A 26,035-nucleotide genomic window follows, 5' to 3' on the forward strand; every position below is an offset into this window, starting at 1 on the left:
TTACACTTTCATCATTGTTTATTTCTAAAATCTTAATATGTATTGTTACAGTTACAAAACATCTATTCAATTTAACATATATTCCACACTCTTTATGAAGGACACAGGCCAATAAATATGTGATGTCTCAAGTGAATGAGGGAGTTCAATTTTACGCCACACTCAGCAATATTCCAGTTATATGGTGCCTGTGTGTAAATAATCGAATCTGAACCAGACAATCCAGTGATCAACAGCATGAGCACAGATGGGAACTGATGACATGTGTCAACCAAGTAAGCGAGCATGACAACCCGATCCCCTCTTACGACAAGCATAGTCACCTTTTATGGCAAGCATGGGTTGCTGAAGGCCTATTCTACCCTAGACCTTCACAGGCCTTTCGATCTCACACTTTCAGCATACTTACAAGTGTGTTTACAGTATTAAATAAAGATTGTCAACCGTTTTCCACAAAACTGAAAATTTGGTGGGAATTTACATTTAGAGCCTTGACTCAAATAAAATGGCTGGTTTACACTTTCAAGGTATGACAAACATTCACATGGATTGAAAGTATGTTGCAATCAAGTACTTCTATCCAAAATAATGATAGAATATAGCAATAGCCGTTAAAGTATACACAAATTTCCTAGCCCTGAGGTTAAACAGTCTCACAGTACCTGAATGATTGAATCACATCATTATACCTTCCACCCAATCGTTTCTGCAATGCCCTAAATGACGCAGGATAGATTTCTTATGTTCTGAATTTCCCTTCTCACTGGGGTTTCTTTTGAATTTATAAGAAATTGTTTGTTTCTACATATATTAGAGACTAAACATAATCCAACATTTATCAGTAACTATTTCTATCCCCATTTCAGGAATCATTTTCACATGAAGGCAGAGTAACAAATGAACATGTTTATCTTATCAAAATATCAAAGCAGATACTTTAAAAACTCTGCAATAATACTTTAGATATGCAATTAACTTACTGTGTAATCCACTGAATAAAATATTTATTTGGCTTTAAAGTGACAAAACAAAACAACAAAACAGACTAATTAACCGGGTATGTATGTGATAATGATTAACATGATTTAAATAATCAAATAAACATTAACTAAAATTGTACGTATAAACAGCAGGGGTTCAACAACCAAGGAGGAAATAAGTAAAATTGGATGCCACATTTTAAAAAATAGAGTCAATCAAAACATTGTTACACAAAATATTGCTGAAGAAACTTCACAAGAAATGGTTTTCTTCATCTATCAATGGACATGGATTCCATAAAAAAAACTGAACTGAAACAGATTTGTTATTTAATGCCACACTCAGCCATATCAAACTATATGGCAGCAGTCTGTAAATAATTGAGTCTGGACCAAACAAACCAGTGATCAACAGTATGAGCATCCATTTATGCAATTTGGATACAATGCAGCCATTTCTGCAATTTGGATACAATGTCACATGTCAACAAAGTCAGTAAGTCTGATTACCAGACCCATTAACTAAATAATTGCCTCTAATGACCATACTGAAGATCAATTCTATCCCCGATCGTCATGGTTCCTGACACAGGATCAAATGATACAAGAACACTTTCCACACAACTATCATGGAATGAAATAATTCATCAAAGTACAAAAAGTAATTTTTCATCCATAGATTGTGAAGTATTAAGTCTTAACATTTGTGCTTAATACTAATTAACTAGAATACTTCCTGGCCCACAGACTAACATAACATAAGAGAAATATAGTAATATAATCACATAAAAACAAATCTTGTCGATTCCTTTTGATTCATAAACAAACAAATTAATTAACGATCCTCTATCTGAATACATGGATATTAGGGACTGTTCATGATTTATGGTTACTGTGGAGTGGGACCATGGTGATTTTAAGGGGGTGTCACCCATTTTGTTCTGGGGTGGTTGGGGTGGTCATTAATTTTACAAACATGTAAATACATGACATGCAGGGGACTTATTTAGTTTGTACATAAATTTTGTCATTCACACTGAACAGGCTTCTGCTTAAAAATTATCATCACACCTCCTTGCCACAAATTATGAATAGTCCTTCAGCTGGACATATTTTGAATGGGCCTTCTGCATATGGTTCTCATATTCTCAATCATTTTTGCAAGGTGGAGTACAGTCTGTTTGATTTCATTTGAGACTAACGAATTGCTCACCAACACACAATCTAATAACTGCAGTAAAAAAGCCCAACAAAATCACCCACAGTCACATGAAAACATCAGACCAAATTTGGACAAACAAATAAAAAAGCTGTTTAACAAACGATTAATGTTTTGTTGTATCTTTTCTCTATTTTTAATGAGGGAGGACAACTTGCAACTAGAACAGCCAAATGAGACAAATCAGCAGTGGGTCTGTCAATTTCAAGTGAATCTGCAAAATTTGGTTTTGTTGCAGTTATTAAATTTTGTGTTAGTGACCAAGTCATCAGTCTAAAATGAAACCAAACGCAGTTCCCATCAAAATGGCTTCAAACCAGACTCATTGTCAAATCCAATTGTCACGTATTGAACACATACACTTACAGATACAGAAAATGCTGCCATGTCCAAGTCCAGTAGGCGTGAGATGCCTAAGTTAAACCCCTGAATACATACAAGCAACCTATATTCATTAATATTAACGCTTCTTCTTCTTATCATGTTTGGCAATAGCAGCCTTGTATTCACTGGCTTTCATTTTGTCAACCTGAGCTTGAGACTTGGCAAGTTTGTAGCAGGACTGCATAATAAGACATGATGGTATAACAATCCAGAACATATTCATTGTCACAAAATAAAACCAGAAATACTGTGGATGGTACATATAACCGTGGGAGAAGTCTTCGAATATTTCTGTCATGAAGTAGAGAGTGTCTCCGTACAGCTGGCACAGGGAGACTATGAGCTGGAAGACATAGCGATAGGGGCTGTTCCGGAAGTAGAGCACCAGTGTCAAGAAACTCAAAGGTCCGTCAATGAAGGCGGTGATTCTTTCCATGCTTACCACAAATGCATCAGAACTGGAAATAATTATATATAACAACAATCAAAACATGTAATGATGGTTTGAAAACTACAGGTATCAAGGTGAGACCATACTAGTTACTTCGAGGGCTCCATAACCTTTCCAAAACCATAACCTTTCCAAAGGACCCATTTTCGTGGTTTGTGGTTTGTAGTGTGGATTTAAGTTGGGGTAAGTGGGGATTTCCCCCCATTTTATTCCCAAAATGGGAACATTACAAAAATATTATCTTCAAGGTTTGGGAAAGGTTTTGGTAAGCATATTCCCTCATATATACCGACCTCATATAGCGACTGTCACCCATACTGTATTCTTTCCCTGAAACATAAATATATTGTTTTTAAACATTCATATACTTCCTATAAATAGTAAATAGTTTAACACTCTCTCGTTAAAATAGAGTCACTTATTTCAGGTTTCTCGTGCTCTCGTGAAATGCACGTTAGCAGGAAGCATATATATATATATCCATCCACACACACACACACACACACAAGAACATGATGTGATAAAGGGAGACAACTTTCGGATTTCTTCAAATTACCTCCCCTTGACTACTTACAGACTTGGCCAAGGAAAGACATATCGCCAGCAAGAACGTCATGAAACACACCGAAGTATCCTTCCAGAAAAGTGTGGATGAGACCGCAAATCATAAACCAACATAATACTACACGCTGTATGAATGTAAATCTCGGGTTTTTCGTCGTTCCTGAATAAACCCATATCGACACTACGAACACTCCGATGACACCGAAGAATACTGACAGGATTTCAACAACCCCCTTGTCGTTTGGGCGATAGTGGGGTAATTTCAAGTCTTTCGGGAAATATGGGTGTTCACCTGCCATAATCGCTGAAGAGCAACTAGATTCTATATACTGAACCCAGTTAGATCCTTTGTCGCGTGTTTCTCAGCTGAGATAAAAACCACCAATCAAATTTTGTATGAAAGCTCCGCACAGCGAGTAACCTTTCGCGGAGCTCTCGATACTGGACTGATTTGCACTTTGTCCAAGCGTTTTTAGGAGCTAGACGGGTACCAGACCAGTCATGTTAAAGCGATAAGCTTGTGGGGTGTGTGTTGGGTATTGTTATTTACATAAAATTGCTATACCGTCTTTCATAACTGAATGTAAGTGTCGCTGTTTTACAGTGGAAGCTGACTAAGTCGGCACTCACTGGGACTGAAGAAATATTCCGGTTTAGACAGTACAATTAGACAATGTGCCGGATTGTACAGCTGGTGTTAAATATACAAACTGATGCTAATGCAAGAAATGAATTAAATGTTTATTTCAAATTTGTGAGTGAATCGATAGTGTTTTATTATCCTGAAATCTGATTAATATCTTCATATACATATCTAAATTATAGTATGACCGTCGGGCTGGTGAATTTGAGAATCTGGCAGTCTGTGTTGAAAATAACCCGTCCCGGACAGCCAGGCAAGCCAGGTATTTCGATCAGCAATAAATTATCCATACATGTTTTCCATATCATGTTTCCGGGCCCGATGACATGAGCATCACCGATTCCTGTGGTGATCCCGTCAGATCATAAAGATGACAGGGATGTCCGGTATCATTGAGTGTTGTTTTGTTGATGACTGAAATTAATCAGTTTATCCCTTTCACTTGTCTGGATTCCCGGTGGTCAGTTCCATCGCCAACAGACGAGGGCGACGTCACTGAAATTAACACCCACCTGAGCTCTTAATTGCTACATTTATTTAGAAACAACCTACCCAAATCGAATTCCGTTTTCATTCTTCGACCTTCTCCTGCAAAGGACCATCACCACGAACCATTTGTGGGAGAGAAGAGTCATTCTTCTTGACTCCCTTGGCGCAGAGCTGTGCGGGAAACCCAATACAGATTTGCTTCGATTGTATCGCTTATGTTGTCATCAATCAGGTACCCGGGGTCTGCTGCACTAACGCGTAAAACCGGGCTGGATTTGTCACCTCGAATGCTCGCGTTCATGGATTTCACCAAAGTAGGAAACTTCTCTTTCCCGCTTCGCGTTAGGGGACTCCTCTCATAACTCCATCAAATAACGTTAAATATTTTCAAAGATTGTGTTGAACGCAACTCGCTCACGAGAACAATTTCCGATGCAAGGGAGGTAACTTATTACAAATGTCAAGTTTCCCAAAGTGATTTCTTCCTAGTCACTGGCAGGATAATGACCATGACAATCCAGCGATGAATGAACAGGAATTGACTAAAATATAACATATCCAAACAATAACAAAAACTGAAAACATGTTGGATGATAGTACTTTCTGCAGTTGAAAATATAAATAAATTCAAGAAACTGATTTTGTTTCTTTCTTCGAGATGTAATGCTCTTTGTATATCAGTCCTAGTTAAGAGACCGATCAGTCTAAGTAAAATTAGTCTCGTATTTTCGTTACACTCTAGTCTGTCGTACAGACCCTGAAGTACTTAAATCCAAGAAAGCCCACGTAAGTCTAGAAATGTGGCAAGTCTAGATTTCTAGAGCTCCTGAAAATGAAGGAAGTCTCAGGGCTCCATTTCATTATATTATATTTTTTTTTCACTATGAACGTTTTTTCAGTAAAATATGTTCATTTCAGAGACTAGCTGTTAGTCTAGTTACAGTCCACCACTGAGTCAAACAAAGCCTAGTAGAAGGTCGCGTCAGGTAACCTTTGAGCGACCAATGACCGTCCAATCACACGCGAGACGGTTATATAGATTGAGGATAAGTTTACTCAGACTGAGAGGCCTATGAACACACATACTTCCAACATTGGCTAAATTTAATGTACTAATGTCCATAGACACCCGTGATATCAGTGATATTGTAAGACGGTTGGCTATGTATGCTGAGAAGTCTATGCATCTAAGAACAAATATGTTTAAGTGAACAAAAGGTATTGTGACTGCTGTACAACTGCTCTGTCATCAGTCGATCTTCCACGTCTCAGATACACCAAGTCAGCGAGCCTGACCAGCCGATCCCGTTGGTCACCTCTCACAACAACCATGTGACTGAAGACCAGTTCTAACCCTTTGGGTATTGACAGGAAGTCTTACTCGCAAATCGTGGCTTGGTTAAGGACAAGACATCAACCAAAAGCAAAGAAAGTTCATTTAGAAACACACCACAGCAGAAAAACCAAGAAACAATAAAAAAAACCAGCAACAAAAAAAAAAAAAAAAAAAAAACAACAAAAAAACTACGAAGATTCAAACAGCAGCTTGCAAACAGTCGACCTCGACCATCTGACTAATATTCCAAATAACGGTACAGGCAAATACATGTACATCCATTAGGGTCGTGTAACCACGGGAGGTAACTCTTGGTGGAATACGACGACAATGGACTGTTCTCTTAGCAGATCAACCCATAATCATTTAAAGTGTTCCAAAAATCGACCCTCCTTCAACTGGCAACAACAACGATTTTCCCTTTGAAAGAATCAGCTTGTGCTGCTTCCGAGAGAGAGAGAGAGAGAGAGAGAGAGAGAGAGAGAGAGAGAGAGAGAGAGAGAGAGAGAGAGAGAGAGAGAGAGAGAGAGAGAGAGAGAGAGAGAGAGAGAGAGAGAGAGAGAGAGAGAGAGAGACAACTTGTGTTCAGATATATTTAAGCCAACAATATCAACGTAGGGGGCACCAGAAATGGACTTCTCATTGTACACATGTGTGGAATGGTGCCTAGGTAGGACTTCGGCATGACTAGCCAACGCTTTACCCTCTTAGCTACCCCATCGCCCCATTGAAATATGCAATAAAGGAATACTGTATTTAAATATAGGAGGAAAGAGAGACTCTCTCAATTTCACCCAACTGCAGTAATCTTGACTAATATGATAGTTTTACGTGGGGTGTACTGGTTCTTGGTGAGGAAAATACAAGGTGTCCAACTCGTTCACTTTTGTTTATCCAGTAAAACTTTTAAAATGCCCCCGCCCTCTCTATTTTTGAGATAACTATGTCAGAGAAACATATTTTGCTAATGAGCCGTACGAAAAATATGCCCAAAGTTGTTGTTTTTTCTTGTCTATAGTTTTCTTACATGGGCACTTAATGTCCACTCTGACTGGACTGGAATTCCTTTATTAAATGGTTCTGTTAAAACATTTCTCCTGCTATGAATAAAATATTCCCAAATTACAACACAGTATTGCAAGTGTGTGTAACAATAGAACTAGAAGCGACTAAATACTAGTATATGATTTAAACATTTGTCACGTCACATAAGATATCCTACCGCAATATCAGCTAAATACAAATACAGATCTTTTGTTAAATACTTGGGAAAGTACACTCGCATTATGTTTGACAATAGCGACTCCCAAGGCCGACTGAGACCGCTCGTCAAATACCTATTGAGACTGGGGAAAGTTACTGCTGTCCCTGTGGCCTTGACCTTAGTGCATATTGCGACATGTCTACCCGCATGTTGACTATAGTGTCTTGACGTTGAATACTTTGTCCCACTTACTGACCCGGTGACACTTCACGATCCAAGCATGAGTGTAGATGTAAATGCGGTGGGATTGAAGCAAGGACTTTACAGCGTAAGGATCACTTAATATATTGTTGATAGGACAATCTGTCAACCCATACCCAGATTCTTATTTGTTTCACTATTTTGGTTCTATTGGCGTTTTGCTAGATGTTGGACTCGTGAAGGTCCGGGGTAGAATGGGCCTTCAGCAATCCATGCTTGCCATAAAAGGTAACTATGAGGCGATCGGATGGTTAGGCTAGCTTACTTGCTTGACGCAAGTCATCGTATCCCCACAGCGTAGATCGATGCTCATGATGTTGATCAGTGGGTTGGGTGCGGTGAAACTGAGTTACCTGACAAGCTGATAGATGGGCAATTGTTATATTCGTCTGGTGACTCTCGGTCTTCTATTCTGGGCAGGGCTGCACGGTATTACCGGCATGCCTGTGTATCGCTTTTCAAACTATGTGTATTGCAATACATATTTTTCTGATATATTAACAGACATATTGGGTAAAGGACAAGTATAAAATTTATGTGATTATTTTTATGATTTAAATCAAAATCTACACGTACTGTCATTTACAACAGATGTTTTCTTTCGTTATTCAGTGTGACAAAACTGTAAAACTATCAATTGTATGAAAAACAAAACAAAATAGAAACAATGACAACACAACGTAATTTAGAGATTTCTCTTATCAGAACCATAACATGTATGTTTAGAGACTTACAATGTACAAAACAGGATTGACATGCACAGTTAGTGTCACTCATTGTCAAACACTCAAGGTCCCAATATATATATGGCAATACGTATCGTTATACGGGAACATGAATCGCAATATATAGCAACACAATAAATATGCCAACACCCTGCCCTAGATCTGGGATTGTCAGATGTCTGGAGAGGCTTGTTGGTGCAGTGGTCGGAGAATAGGCTCACATGGGCATTAAACCCTCGGACAAAACACACCTAGGCTAAATGCCCCCATGACAAAATGGGTACGACAAGTGGGCTTGCGGTCTTTCCCACCGTTGGGGCGTGTCATTGGTCTAATGATGAACTGCCTTGTACAGCCGAACGTTCTGGCAATATGGCTATTAGAAGCCTCTGTCCGCGACAGACCACTGGCTCGTCCTCTTTCGTTTCTGATAATCGTGAAATTTTGAAATAACAATTTCAATCAACTCCAGTCCGTTTGAATCAAAAGCGGACTGATGAACTGCAATCGACTCGACAACACAGTTCACTATTTGTTACGAGGGAGGAGTGCAAAGAAAGGGACAGTCACTTGTCTACGAGCTTCCCGAATACATGGCTGTCCCTTTCTCTGCATTCTTCCCTCCTAACGTATACTGAAAGTTGTCCACATTTCAACTCAGAGTTGGTCTGATGTTTTGATTATGATCAGCGTTTCACTGAGTATTTTATGGTTATTAGTTTTCGAGTTAGACAGCAATTCATCGGTCCGCTTTTCAGCCAAACTGACTGTTATATATTGTTGGAGCATAACGTTCACGCGTTATTCAACAAAATCATTATTTTTCATGATACCCTACGTACATACCTGTTAAGGATATCCCTGGTGTTTTGGTAACATGTACACAATGTATGTGATATATCACTCACAATCGAACTCTTTTGATAAGGGATTTGCTGTAGGTTTTAAAAAGATATGTACTTTCTTTCATGCTTCAGTTTATACAAAATATTTCTTTCAACGTTCACCTGTATCCCTCGTTCCATGTGCACTGATGACCCTGAGCAACTATCAAGTTGTCCGACACCCGCAATAATGTATATGTGTTCTATATAGCTGTGCACTTTATGAACAGACTTGCGCGGGTATGATGAATCGACTAAAGAAACCCAATACTACACAACTCTGCACCAATTGATTTAACACGTCGGTGATTCTTTAGGGAAAAATGAGATACGAATGAGTCAGCAATATTTTACAACAGAACCCGTGGCCATATTGCATGCACACAACACCACCACTGTACACTGGGTGACGCTATTTATACAGTAACTGAAAGCCTTAACTTAACGCAAGTGACACATATACTGAACTTAGATTAGTTAACAGCTCGTTGACACAGCAGATAAGGTCACAAGAGCCTCGATACCACTTGCATTTAGTGTACGCTTGGTATGTACGGTCACACAGACAGACAGACAGACAGACAGACAGACACACACACACACAGAGTCATCACTATAAACCTCGATTATCCAGCTGCAACCGCACGTTTTACAGCATATTTACAGCTAAAGCTGCATAATTGAGGTTGTAGCCCAGTCCATCTAAGTAAACTTATCCTTAGTAGTGTGGTGGAGTGTAACGAAATACACTGAGACTAAGTTTACTTAGACTGTAGCCCAGTCGGTCTGTGGTTTGGGTGTGCTGGTTCAATGAGTATAGTTCTACGCCGCATTAGCAATATTCCAGCAATATTCTACACACACCAGATAAACGCTTCACACATTGCAGTCGTGTGGCGAATCGAATCGGACCTCCGTCGTGACGAGCGAACGCCTTAATCAGTGGACTACCCAATTTTCCGGAATTTAAAAGCTTTAACCAAAACCAGTTGTGGTCGCTGCCAAGATCCCGAGGTCGTGTTTTCAGGTCCTTGCATAACACCGATCTGACCCCTCTACGTTCCTCGCCCCGACGTTTCAATTAAATTTCTTTATTTAACACTGACGGGTTTATGTGTCTAACAGAACATTCATGAATGAATGACATGAGTCGGAATGTTCAGAACGATAATGTATGGCTGGCTTAGATTTGTAACGCTCAGCGGTTGATGTAACCTAGAGTGGAGACCTGATTTCACTTCTGGACAGATAACGCGGTCTGCCACACTGTCATGGCAGCTGATTAACACACTGGTTTAGTAGAGAGTGAGTGAGTGAGCTTAGTTTTTCGCCGCCCTCGGCAACATTCCAGCAGTTCCACGGTAGGGGACACCAGAAATGGGCTTCACACATTGTACCCATGTGAGGAATCGATCCCAGGTCTTCTGCGTGACGAGCGAACGCTTTAACCAGTAGGCAACCCCTATCAGCGCGCGCGCACGCACACACACACACACTTTCCCAATATAAAGGATCGTTCAATGCCAAGGGAAAACAGTATAACAAAGTGATATACAGGTCCTATATATACGATATACAGGACGTTTGTCGTGTCTATGAAATCCTGCTGAGAACTTTTGGAACGCACAGCGAGCTGTAGGCGACTGGACAATCCATACCCCGGAGACTCTTCTGAATCATAGTTACTACAAAAACAAATGATATTTATTCACTGTAATCGACTATTGGCTGGCAGTAAGAGGACAAGGAACGAACTACGACCCCGCGATAACATTATAATCTCTACAACACACTATGCAAAACACACGAACACGTGTTAGCGCTTACCAGCCAATAATACGTTTGTGATCTGGTATTTGGAAAATACGATCAAAGTATATTTACACGGCTAAGTCACACAACCTTTCACAATAGTGTGCGTGTAAATACTGGTGTAATCCGCATCAGCACTCTATTGCATCTGTTCGAGGGTAGACAATAAAATATTTCCTTTAGAAACGAATATATGCTAAATAAAAGTACACACAGGAAGTAAAAATGTAGGAGTAAAGTAAGATGACGAAGATCACTATAACTTCAGTTTTCGCAGAAAACAGTAAAAACTGACACTCAAAATTTCATATCTACATTTATCATACATATACACAGACGGATGGGAAGTGTTATGATTTTCGATTGCTCGTTTGCACGATAAGCTATATGATGAAGATGCTTTGCTTTGAACGTTTTCACAATAAAGCATGACGCTTCGGACGACCTGTTCACCAGTGACCCTATTCTTCTGACCCCCAAGGGTATCAGCAGGTGACTTGGTCTGACGACCAACACAATGACAGTAGTGGAAGATCCTGAAACGAATGCGTTGTCAATGCAGCTAGCCCAGGCTCGCCAAATCCACACATAGCTGAAATGTTTGGAAGGTCAGAGGCTGTGGGGTCAATGGAAATTTCCACGAATGAACAATCATCGTGACACTGCGATTTAAACTTCTACACCTAAATACCTCTCATTACAAATTGTCAATGAGAAACATTTGCGACGGATGCCTGTTGTTGCTTGAGGTTGTTTCTACTACTACTACAACTACTACTACTACTACTACTAGTAGTAGTAGTAGTAGTATAATCTATTTATATAGCGCCGAGGTCCAGCTAGTCTGCTCACAGGCGATTTGTTTTTCCCTCGATCAGAGGATGACAATCTCAACAGCACTTCCTGTTATCATCTCCCTGTGGAGTATACAACTCTTGCAGCCACAAGGCGACGCCGGTATCGATCTACATAGAAATGAATAGATCCCTGGCAACTGCAGATACACATATTCAATTATATACTACAAAATATATAATGTTTTTTCAACATTTTTGTCAATATTATTCATTTCTTGTTAAATTATTTCATTAATTAAGATTAAACTGTGATTAAACTGTCCAATCAGTCTCTCCTACAGCCAATCTTATATATCAGTAAACACAGAAACAAGCGAGATCAAGTTTAATATTCAAATGTCTTCAACAAGGTAAATAAAAGCAGAAATACAGTGAGAGGCAACAACATGAAACGAACAAAACTGCAACAAGTAAAGTTCGAGACATAGGTTTTAGCAGGATAATGGACAAGCGAATTACTTGATATTGTTTATCCTTAACTAAAGCTGTAGTTGTTTTAAGAGAAATGTTTGCTGTGAGACTTAATGTTCTGTAACTGGACGTTTCTCCACCCAGGCCTTGATTTTCTCGTTGCTGCCAACGTGGTCAATGCATTTCTTGACAAGGGGGTAATCATCGAGGTTCACATCTGACTTGACTTTCTCATATAGGTCAAAGACATATAGGTCGGCGAGAGTGATCTGAAAATGCAAATTTGAACAGATCGATACTGAGATTATACAATTCAAGCTCCTGCACCTCTGAATATAACCGGTCTTATGAGAATGTAGGAGTGAGTGAATGGCATTTTAAGCCGCTACACAATTTCCATGATGGAGCCAGCAAATCAGTCGGTTTGAGTTTAACCCCGCCTTTAGCAATAGTCCTGCAATATCATGATCAGTACAAAAGAAACAGACTTCACACATTATGTCAGGAATCAAACGGAGTGTTCTGTGTTCCGCGAGACGAGCGTGCGCCTGATCCAAATGGCCATGTGCCAACCAAGTCCAGAAGCCTGACCACCCGATCCCGTTAGTCACCTCTTACGAAGAGCACAGTCGCCTTTTGTGGCAAGCATGGGTTGCTGAAGGCCTATTCTACCCGGACCTTCAAGGGTCGTTTAACACTAGAGAACTTAGCCCTTGGTAAGTGAGTGTATAAGTTAAGTTTAGTTTCACACTGCTTTCACCAATACTCTAGCAGCATCATGGGCGGAAGTGAGCTGCATCCCTAGATATGATTTAATTGTGTCATCATCATTGTTATTGTGGAGTGGACGCCATCTTACCGAATCTCCAACGAAGTAGCCGTTCGCATTGTTATTCTTCAAAAGTTTCTCAAACATTCCCATGTACATAGGGAATTTCTCTTCCTTGTTTTCTTTGGTAAACTGTGCCTACAAGAGAGAGTGAGTTTAGTTTTAGGCCGCTTTCAGGAAAATTCAAGCAATATCACGGCAATGGACACTAGATATGGGCTTCACACATTGTATCTGTGTGGGAAATCGAACCTTAGCCCGACCAACAAACGCTATAACCACTAAGCTACCTCACGCTATTAGCTTGAAATAGAACATGTAACTTGTCCCTTGACAGACGTACTCTGGTAGTGATGCACATGTTAAGTGATGAAGTCAGTTTGCATTCGTTGGGCGCAAACAAACCAATGATCACAATGGTGATGGAATGGTGGAATCGAACTTGTAACCTCTGCTGGGGTTTAAGGGTTTTTAAACTGTATTCCTTCTATGGCAACTTGAGCAAGTGAGAGTGAACAAGTGATTGCAGCACTCAGCAATATTTAAGCTATATGGCGGTGGTCTGTAAATAATTGAGTTTGGATCATACAATCCAGTGATCAACAGCATGAGCATCGATTTGTTCAATTGGGAACCGATGACACGTGACAACCAAGTCAGCGAGCCTGATCAGATCGGTTAATTGCCCCCCTCTCTTACATCATGCATAGTCGCCTTATGTGGCAAGCATGGGTTGCCTACTGGATCTTCACAGGTCTTTATATTGGAATGAGTGAGTGAGTAATTTGTTTTCATTTTCAGCAGTATTCCAGCAATATCATGGCTGAAATAGTCAGAAATTGGCTTCTTACAGTCTACACGTGGGGAATCAAACCTGGGGAATCAAACCTGGGTCTTCCGCGTGACCAGCGAATGCTTTAACCACTGTGCTGCCCCACCGCCCCAGTACGTCTATCAACTAGAAGGTCTCTTACTTTCCTAGATTCATCCTTCTCATAGTAAGCCTTGATCATGGTGGTGATAACATCCTGCACGATCCCCAGTACCTGGTCCACCTCCAAGGCTTGCAGGTCCCCCTTTCCATAGTACCCTGAAACATGTGGCAAGTCTGGATTACTGGGCCCTGAAACATGGCAAACCTGAATTACTGGGCCCTGAAACATGTGGCAAGTCTGGATTACTGGACCCTGAAACATGGCAAACCTGGATTACTGGAAACTGAAAGATGTGGCAAGTCTGGATTACTGGACCTTTAAACATATGGCAAGTCTTGATTACTGTACCCTGAAACATGTGGCAAGTCTGGATTACTGGACCCTGAAACATGGCACACCTGGATTACTGGACCCTGAAAGATGTGGCAAGTCTGGATTACTGGACCTTTAAAGATATGGAAAGTCTGGATTACTGTACCCTGAAACGTGTGGCAAGCCTTGACTACTGGTCCCTGAAACATGTGGCAAGTCTCGATTACGGGACCCTGAAACACGTGGCAAGTCTAGATTACTGGGCTCTGAAACATGTGGCAAGTCTAGATTACTGGACCCTGAAACATCACAATGTCAGACGAATGTGGTTGTCTTGTTGATGTGAGGTGATGTTCATTGTGTACAAAGTGACATCAGATTTCAGGCAAAGTGATTTGCTAATTGTTTATTGAGGGTTATTTGTATATTTTCAAATACCGTATATTTTAAGCAGTTTTATGCTATGCACGGTCACATAAGTATTTTATTATTACGATTTCAATGCATGAAGTACCCAGAAAATTGGTGTGCATAGTGATACTGTCATCCCAATCGATATCTGCATTCACTAGTCTCGAAACAATCACGGGAGCCTCGTGCCTCTAATACCGAAATCAATATCCAAATATCAAGTGCACACGTTTCAGTTTCAACTTTATAACCATGACAATCTCAGCATTATTTGATGCATCAACCAACAGCAAATATTGGAATGCGGACGTAAAATTGCTGTACAGTTTCGGTAAAGCTGACATGAACAGGAAGGAACAAGTCAAATATTGACCTTGAGGAAGTAAGTAATAAACCATAATAAAATGCATCAAAATGAATTGACAATAAAATTTACTGTACGTAGAAAATACATTTACAGAAACAATGACAACGTGTAGAGCACGTAGTCATTCTTGGGGGAAGACCTGATTAATATGACCTCTGGGAGATCTGATACGCGTCAAATATAGACAACATTTATGTTCAGTGCTTTGCTGTTTTCTATTTTCATTTCATCTTATTTTACAAACAATAACACAATGGCTAATCATTCGTCTGAGGTTTATGTTAAGTTCGTGGAGAAATCCCATATACAACAGTCCCATATATTTCAGCTAATTGTTCAGGCGGAAGGCTACATGGGTACATTGTGTGAATCCCGTTTCTGATACCCCTGCCGTGATATTGTTGGTATATTGCTGAAAGCGTCGTAAACCCATACTCATTTACTCCAGGTAAGTGGTGGCGGTCTGTAAATAGTTGAGTCTGTACCAGACAATCCAGTGATGACCATCATGAGCGTGATTCTTCACAACTGGGATACGATGACGTGTCAAATAAGTCAGCTGGCCTGTAAGTCGCATCTTAGGACACGCATGTGTTCAAAAGACAAATCCTAGCGCAAATTGCCGGGCCAACGGCATTTGTCATTAATACGTATGGAATGATCATTCCAAGGAAAGTACGTATCTTACGTATTTCTGTGAAATCTGTTCGTATAAATACCGCTCAACTACTTGAAAAATAATCCAATATGGCACGGCAAACGAAATGATAAACGTATTATCTCCAGTCTTACCAAATGTCCTGGCAAGGTATCTTGCAATGGCCGTGCTCTGGGAGTAGGGCTTCCCGTCAATTTCCAGAACTGGCACCTGACCCAGCGGGGTATCTATGAATACAAAGGGGTTCATTAGAAACAGTAAATGATGACAAGGTTTTGAGACAATAAAAATTAAATAAGCACTAAGGGTTCATATCCGTTTTACCCGTTTACTGGATATTTCTTAATTACGTATAAAAAATATGGCATTTTATCATACAATGGATAGAGTTCTCGGCAGGATAAAGTCAAGGGCTATTTTCCGTATCCGTTGGGGTCATATACGGATACCGATGCAAATTAGACAGGTCATATGCAAATTTTAGGGACTACTTTCACAGTGTAAACAAAGATGGCGAGAAGGGTCGGTGATCGTGTCCGGATTGACGGCCGTGGTTACGATACTGTCTGTCATTTGATCCCAGAAAATTCGTGCCTGGTTATGACAGATGGAGTAGTTTATGAAGCGAAGATAGAAACCCATAGGCTTGCGAAGATACCAAAGACAGTTTCCCGACCGACTGTAAGTGTTAGCGAGAGGAAGGCATATCCAGCTGCACAATGTCACGCAAACATTAAAGTGTATTTGGTGTTCAAAAGGGTAATTGACATTCTCTGATATTCCACATGATTTTGTTTTGTTATTCTTCAAACGCAAGCTAACGTTTGTTGACAGCAATGCGCATCTTAACATAAAAGCTTACTGGGAACTAGATGACGTAACGCAGTCAAACGGGTGATCGGTGCAAACTTGCGTCACCGAGCTTGTGACGTCACGTATTACTACACACATATTTGTGACGTCATAGATACGCAGGCGCGTCCCACGAAATTTACTTTCAAGATCTGCGGCAAGTGAAATCGCATTTTTTTAAATTATAAAGTAAGAATGACATTGTATGATAACAGGTTGCCACGCTCGTGTGTTTGGGGATGGTTTACATCCTGCATTAGGAATAAACACTATGTAATACAATGTTTATTCCTAATGCAGGGTATCAACCATCCCCAAGGTTCGCTAAATATCCACAATGCAGGATATTGCAGGTTATCGCGTGATAACCTATATATATCCAGGGACATTATAACAGGGGTGCACTGTATAAACGCACACTGACTTCGGCATTTTTCAGACATTAAAACCAATGGCAGATGGTTGAACTTCAAATGTTTTCATTTGTTATCAAAATAATGAAGATGGATATATTATCAAGTAAACAAGATTTCATCTTAACTGATCTATCTTTACTTATATCATCAAGAGCGCATGAGGATGGCACAGCAGAGGTCAAGAACCAGTCAAGAATTCTTGGAGATGATTCGGGTAATCAGGGGAGATGAAACAATAACAAAATACAACAACCAGTCCACGCACATTGCACTAGATCAGTGGTCATTTGACTTGTACTGAGAAAATATGAACATTATGGAATTTGTCAACAAATAGTACAACTGAAAAGCAGCAGAGACCACATAACAAAGTCTCGTAAGCAGTAACCTCAAACATAAATGAACAATGATATCTAAATTCTCCAAACAACGAGGTATTACGACATACTAGGTTTTTCTGTCGGCCATGTTTCGGGGGTGTATCTCACGTCCTCGTATTCTTGTCCAGCGATTGCAAACAAAAGACGTGATACCTCGCCCAGTCCTTTCGCGTTGAAGTACCTGAGTTTGTACGTAGGCATCGTTCTGTTTACACACGAGTCGTTCTCACTGCAAGGGATTACTCAGACCTGTACCGCAGCTTCCACTCGATTCATCGACTCCAACCGGAAAGCAGGAAGATCATAACGTGGACGAGGGCAAGTCACGTGACTCCATCTTTCAATGAATGGTTATAAATAGATTGGCTCGCTGAAGCTGATGTGAGAGATTCTCTGCTCGCTGGGACGTTAGACATTTAATAGTACTATAACACTAATTACAAAGACCCCGTTCAAACGCACTTGTACATGCTCAAAGCACTATTAACCAATTACTATCAAGAATGACCCCAGCTACATGTGAGGCTCGAGGATAACAGTCATGTGACTTATCTCACCGGGTACCCATTCACTGCTGGCTGAACAAAGGCAATTCGTGGACAGACTCACCTGTCTAAGGGGAGGACACATATATCAGTTCGCAAAACTATGCCTTTGTCGTAAGTAAGTAAGTAAGTAAGTAAGTAAGTAAGTAAATAAGTAAGTAAGTAAGTAAGCTCAAATGGAGCCTAGATCAATTGCACCATTCACATAGTCCAGTGCCTCCTTTCACAAACCACTAAGGTGATCGTAAGTCACTAACGTAAACTTAGTGCATTGCTAGTGCAACTTCGTGAAAGGTGGGCCAGATCTACAATAAATTATGTTCCTCAATAAATTTGCTGTCACAAGAGTAACATAGAATAGTCCCCATTAAAGTAGTTTAGAGGTTTCAGAAATATTTCTGATTTTTGCCGCTGAAGGTTTTCGTTTTTATTTGCAAGGCTCAGAAATGAAAACAACAGCAACAACATCATCAACAACAACAAAAACACAAACAAAAACTAACAAAACCCAACAAAACAAAACAAACACAAAACAGAACACAAAAAAACAACAAAAAACAAAAGAAAATTTAAAAAAAAAAAATCCCCAAAACAAGCATAACCCCAACATCAATATGACTGTATGAGAAGATCTGATGAAACCTTTCTATAGAAAATGTTATACGACTGTTGGTAATTGAACTCTGCGGTATTAAGATATTAAGACATGGTGTTTATGCTTTGAAAAGTCAAAAGCAGAAACAAGCTATACATTGGATGGAAAGGTTTCATATTCCTAAAGGTACTGGACTCCGATTCGCAAAGCTATCGTAACATTACGACCAGTTCTAAGCAACTGTAGCTTTTCGTAGGCTTACGAATGTCTTAGTAATACGAAAACTTTGTGAACCCAGGATTGTGCAAATGTTACACTTCATGTATGCCTGTCGAAATGACTTTCTGTGCATCAAAACGCCAGCCAGAGACAGAGGAGGTCTACAAGTACGTACACCGGCCCTCATGTCTTTGATTAAAAAGGTTATTTTTTATTGATGACCCCGACTAGAAATGCTTCGCAATACAATACAGAGTGATTTCGAGTTGGGCATCTGAAATTTTTCATATTTTAAAGAACCTCTCTAGTCCTTGCAAAGATACGAGGGCTTGTGTCTGTATATGACTTACAATCAGATTCTTAGGAAACCGACACCCTTGGCAAATGTACTGAGCGGAACAAATAACGGAATACTACTTCATTGCAGCTAGTATTCCTTTGTGTATTCTCATATAATTACTCACAGCTTAATACAAACATTTTGCAAGGGAGATGGGGCACCCAAGAGGTTAAAGCGATTGCTCGTCACGCCAAAGGAACGGGTTCGATTCCCTACATGGGTGCAACGTGACTTGTCAGTCTTTGAGCATTGTCTGTGTGTGGTGGAGGTCAGCGCTATAAAAATACTCTTATTATCATTGTAACGTGTGAAGCCCATTTCTGAGTGTCCCTCGCCGTGATGTTGCTGGAACATTGATAAAAGCGACATAAAGCCATACTGACACAATCACAAAACTTGAGAAGAATCCCAAATCAACACAAAGGCATATGTATCACAAAACGCTTTTTATTTGAATGTACAAAGCAGACACGGTCATTGATAATAAATAGGTGATAAATCACACCTACATACCTAAGTTACAACGTGCACAAAAACAGATGTATTTAATGAAGATGTACACATTGCTGGAGAACGATACTCTATATAATATAAATACCCATTGCTCCAACTGGTGCACTGAGCGAGTGCACACATAAGGGCTTCCGCCTACATTCACACAATATAACCACCAATTCATTTCCAGGCGTAACGAGCTGCAAGGTCTAAAATACAAATTCCGTAGCAATTACAAAGAATGTAGCTAAAACTGTAAAATTAGAAAAGAAATTAGCCAGAAAAGAAAATCTTATACTGCTTGACTGTATGAAATATTTTTGGCAAAAACTGAACCCGTGGTAGTTAATATGCGTAATGTATATCACACAGAATCGCAAAGATACACCCGTAGAAGTTTGCACATGCAGATATTACGTCATGAACGAAAATAAGACGTCATGACGAAATTCCTCATGCACAAGATCTGTGATGCTGCCACGGAATATATTTGGTATATGATGTGTTTCAAATGCACTTTTAAAAATTAGTAATGACGTTACTACTGAAAGTAAGTGTAAATTCAGCCTGTCATCGAGAGTGCAGACATTGCAACATTTCTTAAAATGGCGTATTTTTCCTCTTCGCAATATATGCCTTAATTCTGTCATTTGATGCCACTTTGCTGATGTTAGCCTTGACTTTAGGATATTTGGATAGTAGGCTTTCATCGATTTTTTCAGCGGCATCGAACACTGCAACATCGGCTACCGTGATCTGTAACAAGATACACAAAATCAATTAGCGGCCGTTCATCTCCAGAACATATCAGTACCCAATAAGAAAGACCCTCCAAACCCCAAAACAAAACAACCACCACCACCCCCACCACCACCACCAACAACAACAAAAAGAAATACAATAAAATAACAATAAAAATAAAAAGACAAAGGACAAAGAGACAAAAAAAAAAAAACCCCAAATACCCAGCCTAAAAAAACCCACCGCGTTTAATGTTCATAATATCAATCACTGGATTGTCTTATTCATACTTGATATATTTACAGACAAAATGAAAACACTGGCGTACCAAACATAAATATGACGCTTTCGCAAGTTGGTATTTCATTATATATGTACATAATAATTTATAAATAAAATATGAGATGGCATCACCATAATATATACAATGTTTCATATTGTGTAGGCGTGATTAACAAACCTACTCATCCTGGGAAACGATAGCATTCCGAATTTCCCACGAAAACCATTTCATCTGTGTGCAACAAACCTTATTGCCCATGTGAAACCATACATCTGTGTGCAACAAACCTTATTGCCCATGAAACCATACATCTGTGTGCAACAAACCTTATTGCCCATGTGAAACCATACATCTGTGTGCAACAAACCTTATTGCCCATGAAACCATACATCTGTGTGCAACAAACCTTATTGCCCATGTGAAACCATACATCTGTGTGCAACAAACCTTATTGCCCATGAAACCATTGCACTTCTAACATACCTTATTGACCATGTAAAGCCATTTAAAGTTGCGTCTTACAAAACTACTGACCGTGAAAAACCATCGCAGTTGCGCCTAGCATACCAACTGATGACCCTATTGACCATGTGAAACCATGGCGGTTGCGTCTAAACCTACTGACCATGTGAATTCATCGGTCATGCGTGTAAGAAACCCACTGACCATAAGAAACCATTGTGGTTGCGTCTAAAACACCTACTGACCAGGTGAAACGATTGCAGTTGCATCTAACATACCTTATTGACCATGTGAAACGATTGCTGTTTTGTCTCACAAACCTATTGCACATGTGAAACCTACTCACGCTAATGACCATGTGGAACCATGTAGTTGGTGTCTAACATACCGAATTGCCCACGAAAAACCCTGTGCCGTTGTTAGTGAGAATCTTCTCCAGAGCCTGAAGATACTTTGGTAGTGTCTCGCCATACGTTTTCTTCTTCAGCTCTTCCTGTAAATCAGAATATTAGGGCTCATTGCACATTATCAAACGTAATCACAGCTGAAGTTAGAGAAACCATCATATTTCACCAGATCTGCTTTTGCTCAGTTTGACTGATTGATTGAATGAATGAATGAATGAATGAATGAATGAATGAATGAATGAATCATTGATTGATTGATTCGTTGGTTGGTTGGTTGGATGGTTGATTGGTGTTTAACGATGACATGAGTAAAAGACATCAGCGAGTCTAGATCCCCTTAGTTACCTCTTACGACAAGCAAGGGTTGTTACTCGGAAATCGCACGTGAGGTAGTTTTGCAATCCTATAAAATACATGATTCTAAAATTATTATTAAAACTATTATTCTAAAAACACTTATTTGGTCAACTTAAAGAGTGAAACACCTGTATTCCTAAAATGACTTTTGCTCGCCTTGTTTACTGATCTTAAGCGTAGGATAGCCAAGTGGTTAAAGTGTCATGAAGACGACGACCCGGGTTCGAATCCAGATTCGGTACAATGTATGAAGTCTAGTGCTAGTATTGGCAAACAACCTGCGATTCTATATATCACGATGCAAACACTTCAGTCATATATTGCCAAAATATTGTGCATTGAAACTGCGATACGTTACGAATCCCAGATGCAAGAGTGGGGATACGTTATGTGTCACGATACTAAAATCTTTAATTCTAACACCAGTTATTAAAAAGCACCTCCTTTTCATCAATTCCGCCAGTGTTGTTTAATGGTCATTCGGGAAACGACATGATTAAGTTAATGCACGGGCTTTGTGTTGGTTGATAACATGCGAGCGCTTGTATGACACGGGTTTTTGACGCAATAATTTTCCAGAAAATGTTTCTAGGAAGGAAAAATAAGTAAGCATATATTTAATCCTCAAACAAACGTAAGTCTTTTTTCTTGACAGATATCGCGATTCGGCAATATTCTAAGTTAAACATCGATACATCGCGGATCATTTGTAGTATCATAATCAGGATACACAATGTAAAGATCTGTGTTGATTCCATGTGCGACGGCCCGTGAATACGTGCATCGATGCGTATCGATGACTAACTCACACACACACACACTCACTCACTCACTCACACAAAACCAACATACGCTAAACAATTATACATATGAAATTGCTGAGTGTGCCACGTCACGATGTCGTTGGTAAGTACCTTTTGGTCTTCAGGTGCGAAAAGGAGTTTGCCAAGTGCATCTAGTGTGTCCACGATAATTCCGGTCACCTGGTCAATCTCCAGCATCTGGAGACTATTCTTGCCACCATTACCTGTAACATGACTTGATACGTTACTTCTTGGTCCCATCATGATGACGTAATCATAATACAGGTACACGTCAGAGACATTTAGCCAACCTGCATCTACCTGCCGACATTGATTCCAGCGGACGTAAAAGGCAAAATGGTGATAAACATTCCAATATTGTGTCACTGAAAATGCATCAAAACTAAGATTTTGTTTGTTGTCCTTTCGAATTCATTATTAGAATATTTGATCTCTGAAAATGACACCGGGTGTTCCGACTATAGGAAACATGAGCTGCTGTTTTAGTAACACCCATACTCCTACAATATCATCAAAACTAAAACTCTGATTGTTGCAATTTTTAATCTATTATCACGATAATCGATCAGTGAAGCGACACCGGGTGTTCTGACAATAGTAATCATGTCTTACTCTATTAGTAACACTTACACTCATACAATTTGCATAAAAATAGGCGTTTGTTTTTTGCCCTGTTATTTACTGGAAATAAGGGCTAAAATTGTAATTTCAGGGGTGAAGGTCACGGAGAAAACTAAGTGGAAACTAGCTTCGTTATTTCGATCATCTAAAGATTTTTTGCAACTTCATAAATTTCCATATTTTCAGGTTGTCTCTGTAGGTATTCGCATGAAAAGGTCAATTGTAACTAATACTTTCTCTTTTGTGAACATACAGTGGAAGCTGTCTCAACCGCCACTCATTGGGACTGAAGAAATAATCCGATTTAGACAATTAGCTGGATTGTACAGCTGATCATAAATGTACAAGGCTCAGACGGAACTGAGATTTTAAGCCAGTGTTGACAACGTGCCGGATCAGACAGATGCCGGTTTTGACAGATTCCACTGTACAAATTCAACATACCAAATTCCCTGGCAATGTACTTGGCAACTGCCATGCTATCACAGTAGGATTTCCCATCGACAGTCAAGACAGGCACCCAACCAAACGGGGTTTCTGAAACATAAGGTTTTAGTCATCAACGAAAAAGTGCATTGAGAATTTTACGTTCCCACTGCGTCATAAAAAACACATAGTGAGTAACATGTTATGTTGAAGGTACGTTATTCATTGAATCGCGCAGAGTATGACTATAGCACCGATCAGCCAACAGTAAACCAATAAAAGCGAAAGTTTCAGGACCATGACTTTTCATGGACTTCTGTTGTAAAGTTCGGACATTCATATTACAAAATGTTTTGTAGCAAACGTAGTTCACTTCACAGTTCATGTAATTTGTCTATAAAAACTACAATCATCCATGTGTGTCTTATGTGCATCCATAGTAACAGTTTTGAAAAATGACTTAGAAACGGCGAATTTAACAGTCTTTTCTGGATGAATGCCATTCAAAAAATATGTCACTAATGCTCTTTGTTTAGCTTTGGAGAATATGAAAAGAAAAATCGGTACACCAAGGAAAATTTCAAACAAATGGTATGACAGCGCATGTGATAAACTTAAAACTAAACATTGGAAGCTATTAAATACGTTTAGAAAATCGAAAGATAAGAGGTCATTTGAAGAATATTGTCAAATTAGAAATGAATATAATTCGGTATGTAAACAAAAGCGACTTGATTACTTTGAAGAAAAATGGTTAGACACAGAAAATAGCATATCGGACTCAAAAAAGTTTTGGCTGAAGTTGAAAACTTCTAGCGTAACAAAAAACAATATTAGTATGAAGTAAAGTAATGGTAGCAGTGGAATAAATAAAGATAGCCAAGCTGATAGTAGCAGTTATCAAAACAGAAACAGCTATGGAGGCAGTCCCGTGTCAACGAAAGAATACATAAAAACTGAACAAAAGAAGTGAACAAAACAGAAAAGCCTAAATAGAAGCACATAAGAAACTCGAAGAAGGGATAGTAATAGTAACAGTCCACTAATGTGTCATATGTAGGACACCACCGTACTGTCCGATACTTTTTCAACTCTCGGGGATCAATGGAAGCAGACAACTATACAACAGATGAATGTCAGTCATGCAGGTAAAGAAATACGTGGGTCAGAAAAGTGAGTGAATGAAGGTTTACGACGCATTGATTAGTACAATATCATCTTGGCGCGTCAGTTGATTCTTGGAGGAAGTGTGATGAAAGAAACCAGTGATATGGCAGTACCAAAGACAAGAAACATTTTGAGGATCTGTCTGAGATTCGAACCCAGTGCAGTTTCAAAGAAGCGGATCAAACACTCTGAATTATGATAGTACCCGCATGCAAAGGAAAATGAATAATTTTGATTCAGACGAAAGGGCATATGCTTGTATCTGATGAAAGTGTTTCAACCCCAGACTCACTTGGCTTTTCCTTTGGCCAGTCTTCTCGTGCGAATCTGTAATCTTCGAATTCCTGACCACCAAGTGCAAACATTAACCTGGTGAGTTCCGCCCTCGCCTTGAAATCAAAATAGGTCAGCTTGTACTTAGACGGCATGGTTGATTTTGTTTGGAGATATATTCGTTGATCCTCTGTTCAATGACTGTCGACGGCCTTTTGCAGCTCTATATAAACGCTCCGGCAGAAGTGCTGCGTCACAAAGTACACAAACCGGTTACCTTGGCGAATTCAGACTGGGCGACCACAAAATGTCGATACATTCGGCTTCGCCTTAAGTGTTGTATTAGTTGTTGTCGCATAGTGTATGAGTAAGCAGAAAGCTGGCATCGAGAATATTCTCTGGGAAAATTAAAAATTTATTTTTAGAACATATCTGAAGACGCGCCACCGGTTCAAAAACCAGTATACAGCTGTAGAACATTCGATCGTTCTCTCGAATTCGAGATAGTATGTAGCACGAAGGACTAATGCTCATTCGCTGAATGTTTTTAAAGAAACAAATAATTCTATTTAAGTTTAAGAGAAGCCTCCGTGAGCTCGAGGAAATCTGGTTTCATATAGGCTTAGCATTGCAGAGAGAGTTGGTCGGGAGCGAAAATAATGTGATTCAGGGGGACTAACAGCTCAAGGTGCGGCGGGGTAGTCTAATGATAAAAACGTCCGCTGAAGGGTCTTGTTCTATTCCTCACATGGGTAAATTGTGAAACCCATTTCTGATGTCCCACGTCGAAATATTGCTAAAAGCGGCGTAAAACCATACTCACTAACCCATTAACAGCTTGAACGCAAATCTCTGACATGTTTTTTTTCTCAACGTATTTAAGTATATTAACCACTTATC

General features: G+C 39.7%; 2 protein-coding genes across 2 annotated transcripts; both read right to left on the minus strand.

The window, feature by feature from the left end:
• Positions 1-3,985, minus strand: LOC137296922 (3-beta-hydroxysteroid-Delta(8),Delta(7)-isomerase-like). The gene is made up of 3 exons (XM_067828822.1): positions 3,609-3,985; positions 3,328-3,364; positions 1-3,041 (listed from the first exon to the last, which is right to left on the minus strand). The coding sequence occupies exons 1-3, from the start codon at positions 3,895-3,897 to the stop codon at positions 2,660-2,662; spliced, it is 708 nt and encodes a 235-aa protein (XP_067684923.1). The 5' UTR covers positions 3,898-3,985; the 3' UTR covers positions 1-2,659.
• An 8,134-nt stretch (positions 3,986-12,119) lies between these two features.
• Positions 12,120-25,305, minus strand: LOC137297299 (uncharacterized). The gene is made up of 10 exons (XM_067829309.1): positions 25,155-25,305; positions 23,714-23,806; positions 22,739-22,851; positions 21,449-21,553; positions 20,177-20,330; positions 17,449-17,622; positions 15,867-15,959; positions 14,024-14,139; positions 13,080-13,187; positions 12,120-12,489 (listed from the first exon to the last, which is right to left on the minus strand). Exons 1-10 carry the CDS (start codon positions 25,288-25,290, stop codon positions 12,331-12,333), a joined length of 1,251 nt encoding a protein of 416 aa, XP_067685410.1. The 5' UTR covers positions 25,291-25,305; the 3' UTR covers positions 12,120-12,330.
• Positions 25,306-26,035: the final 730 nt, after the last annotated feature.

The sequence above is a fragment of the Haliotis asinina genome, chromosome 9 (assembly GCF_037392515.1).
Source record: "Haliotis asinina isolate JCU_RB_2024 chromosome 9, JCU_Hal_asi_v2, whole genome shotgun sequence".
NCBI classification, from domain to species: Eukaryota; Metazoa; Mollusca; class Gastropoda; order Lepetellida; family Haliotidae; genus Haliotis; species Haliotis asinina.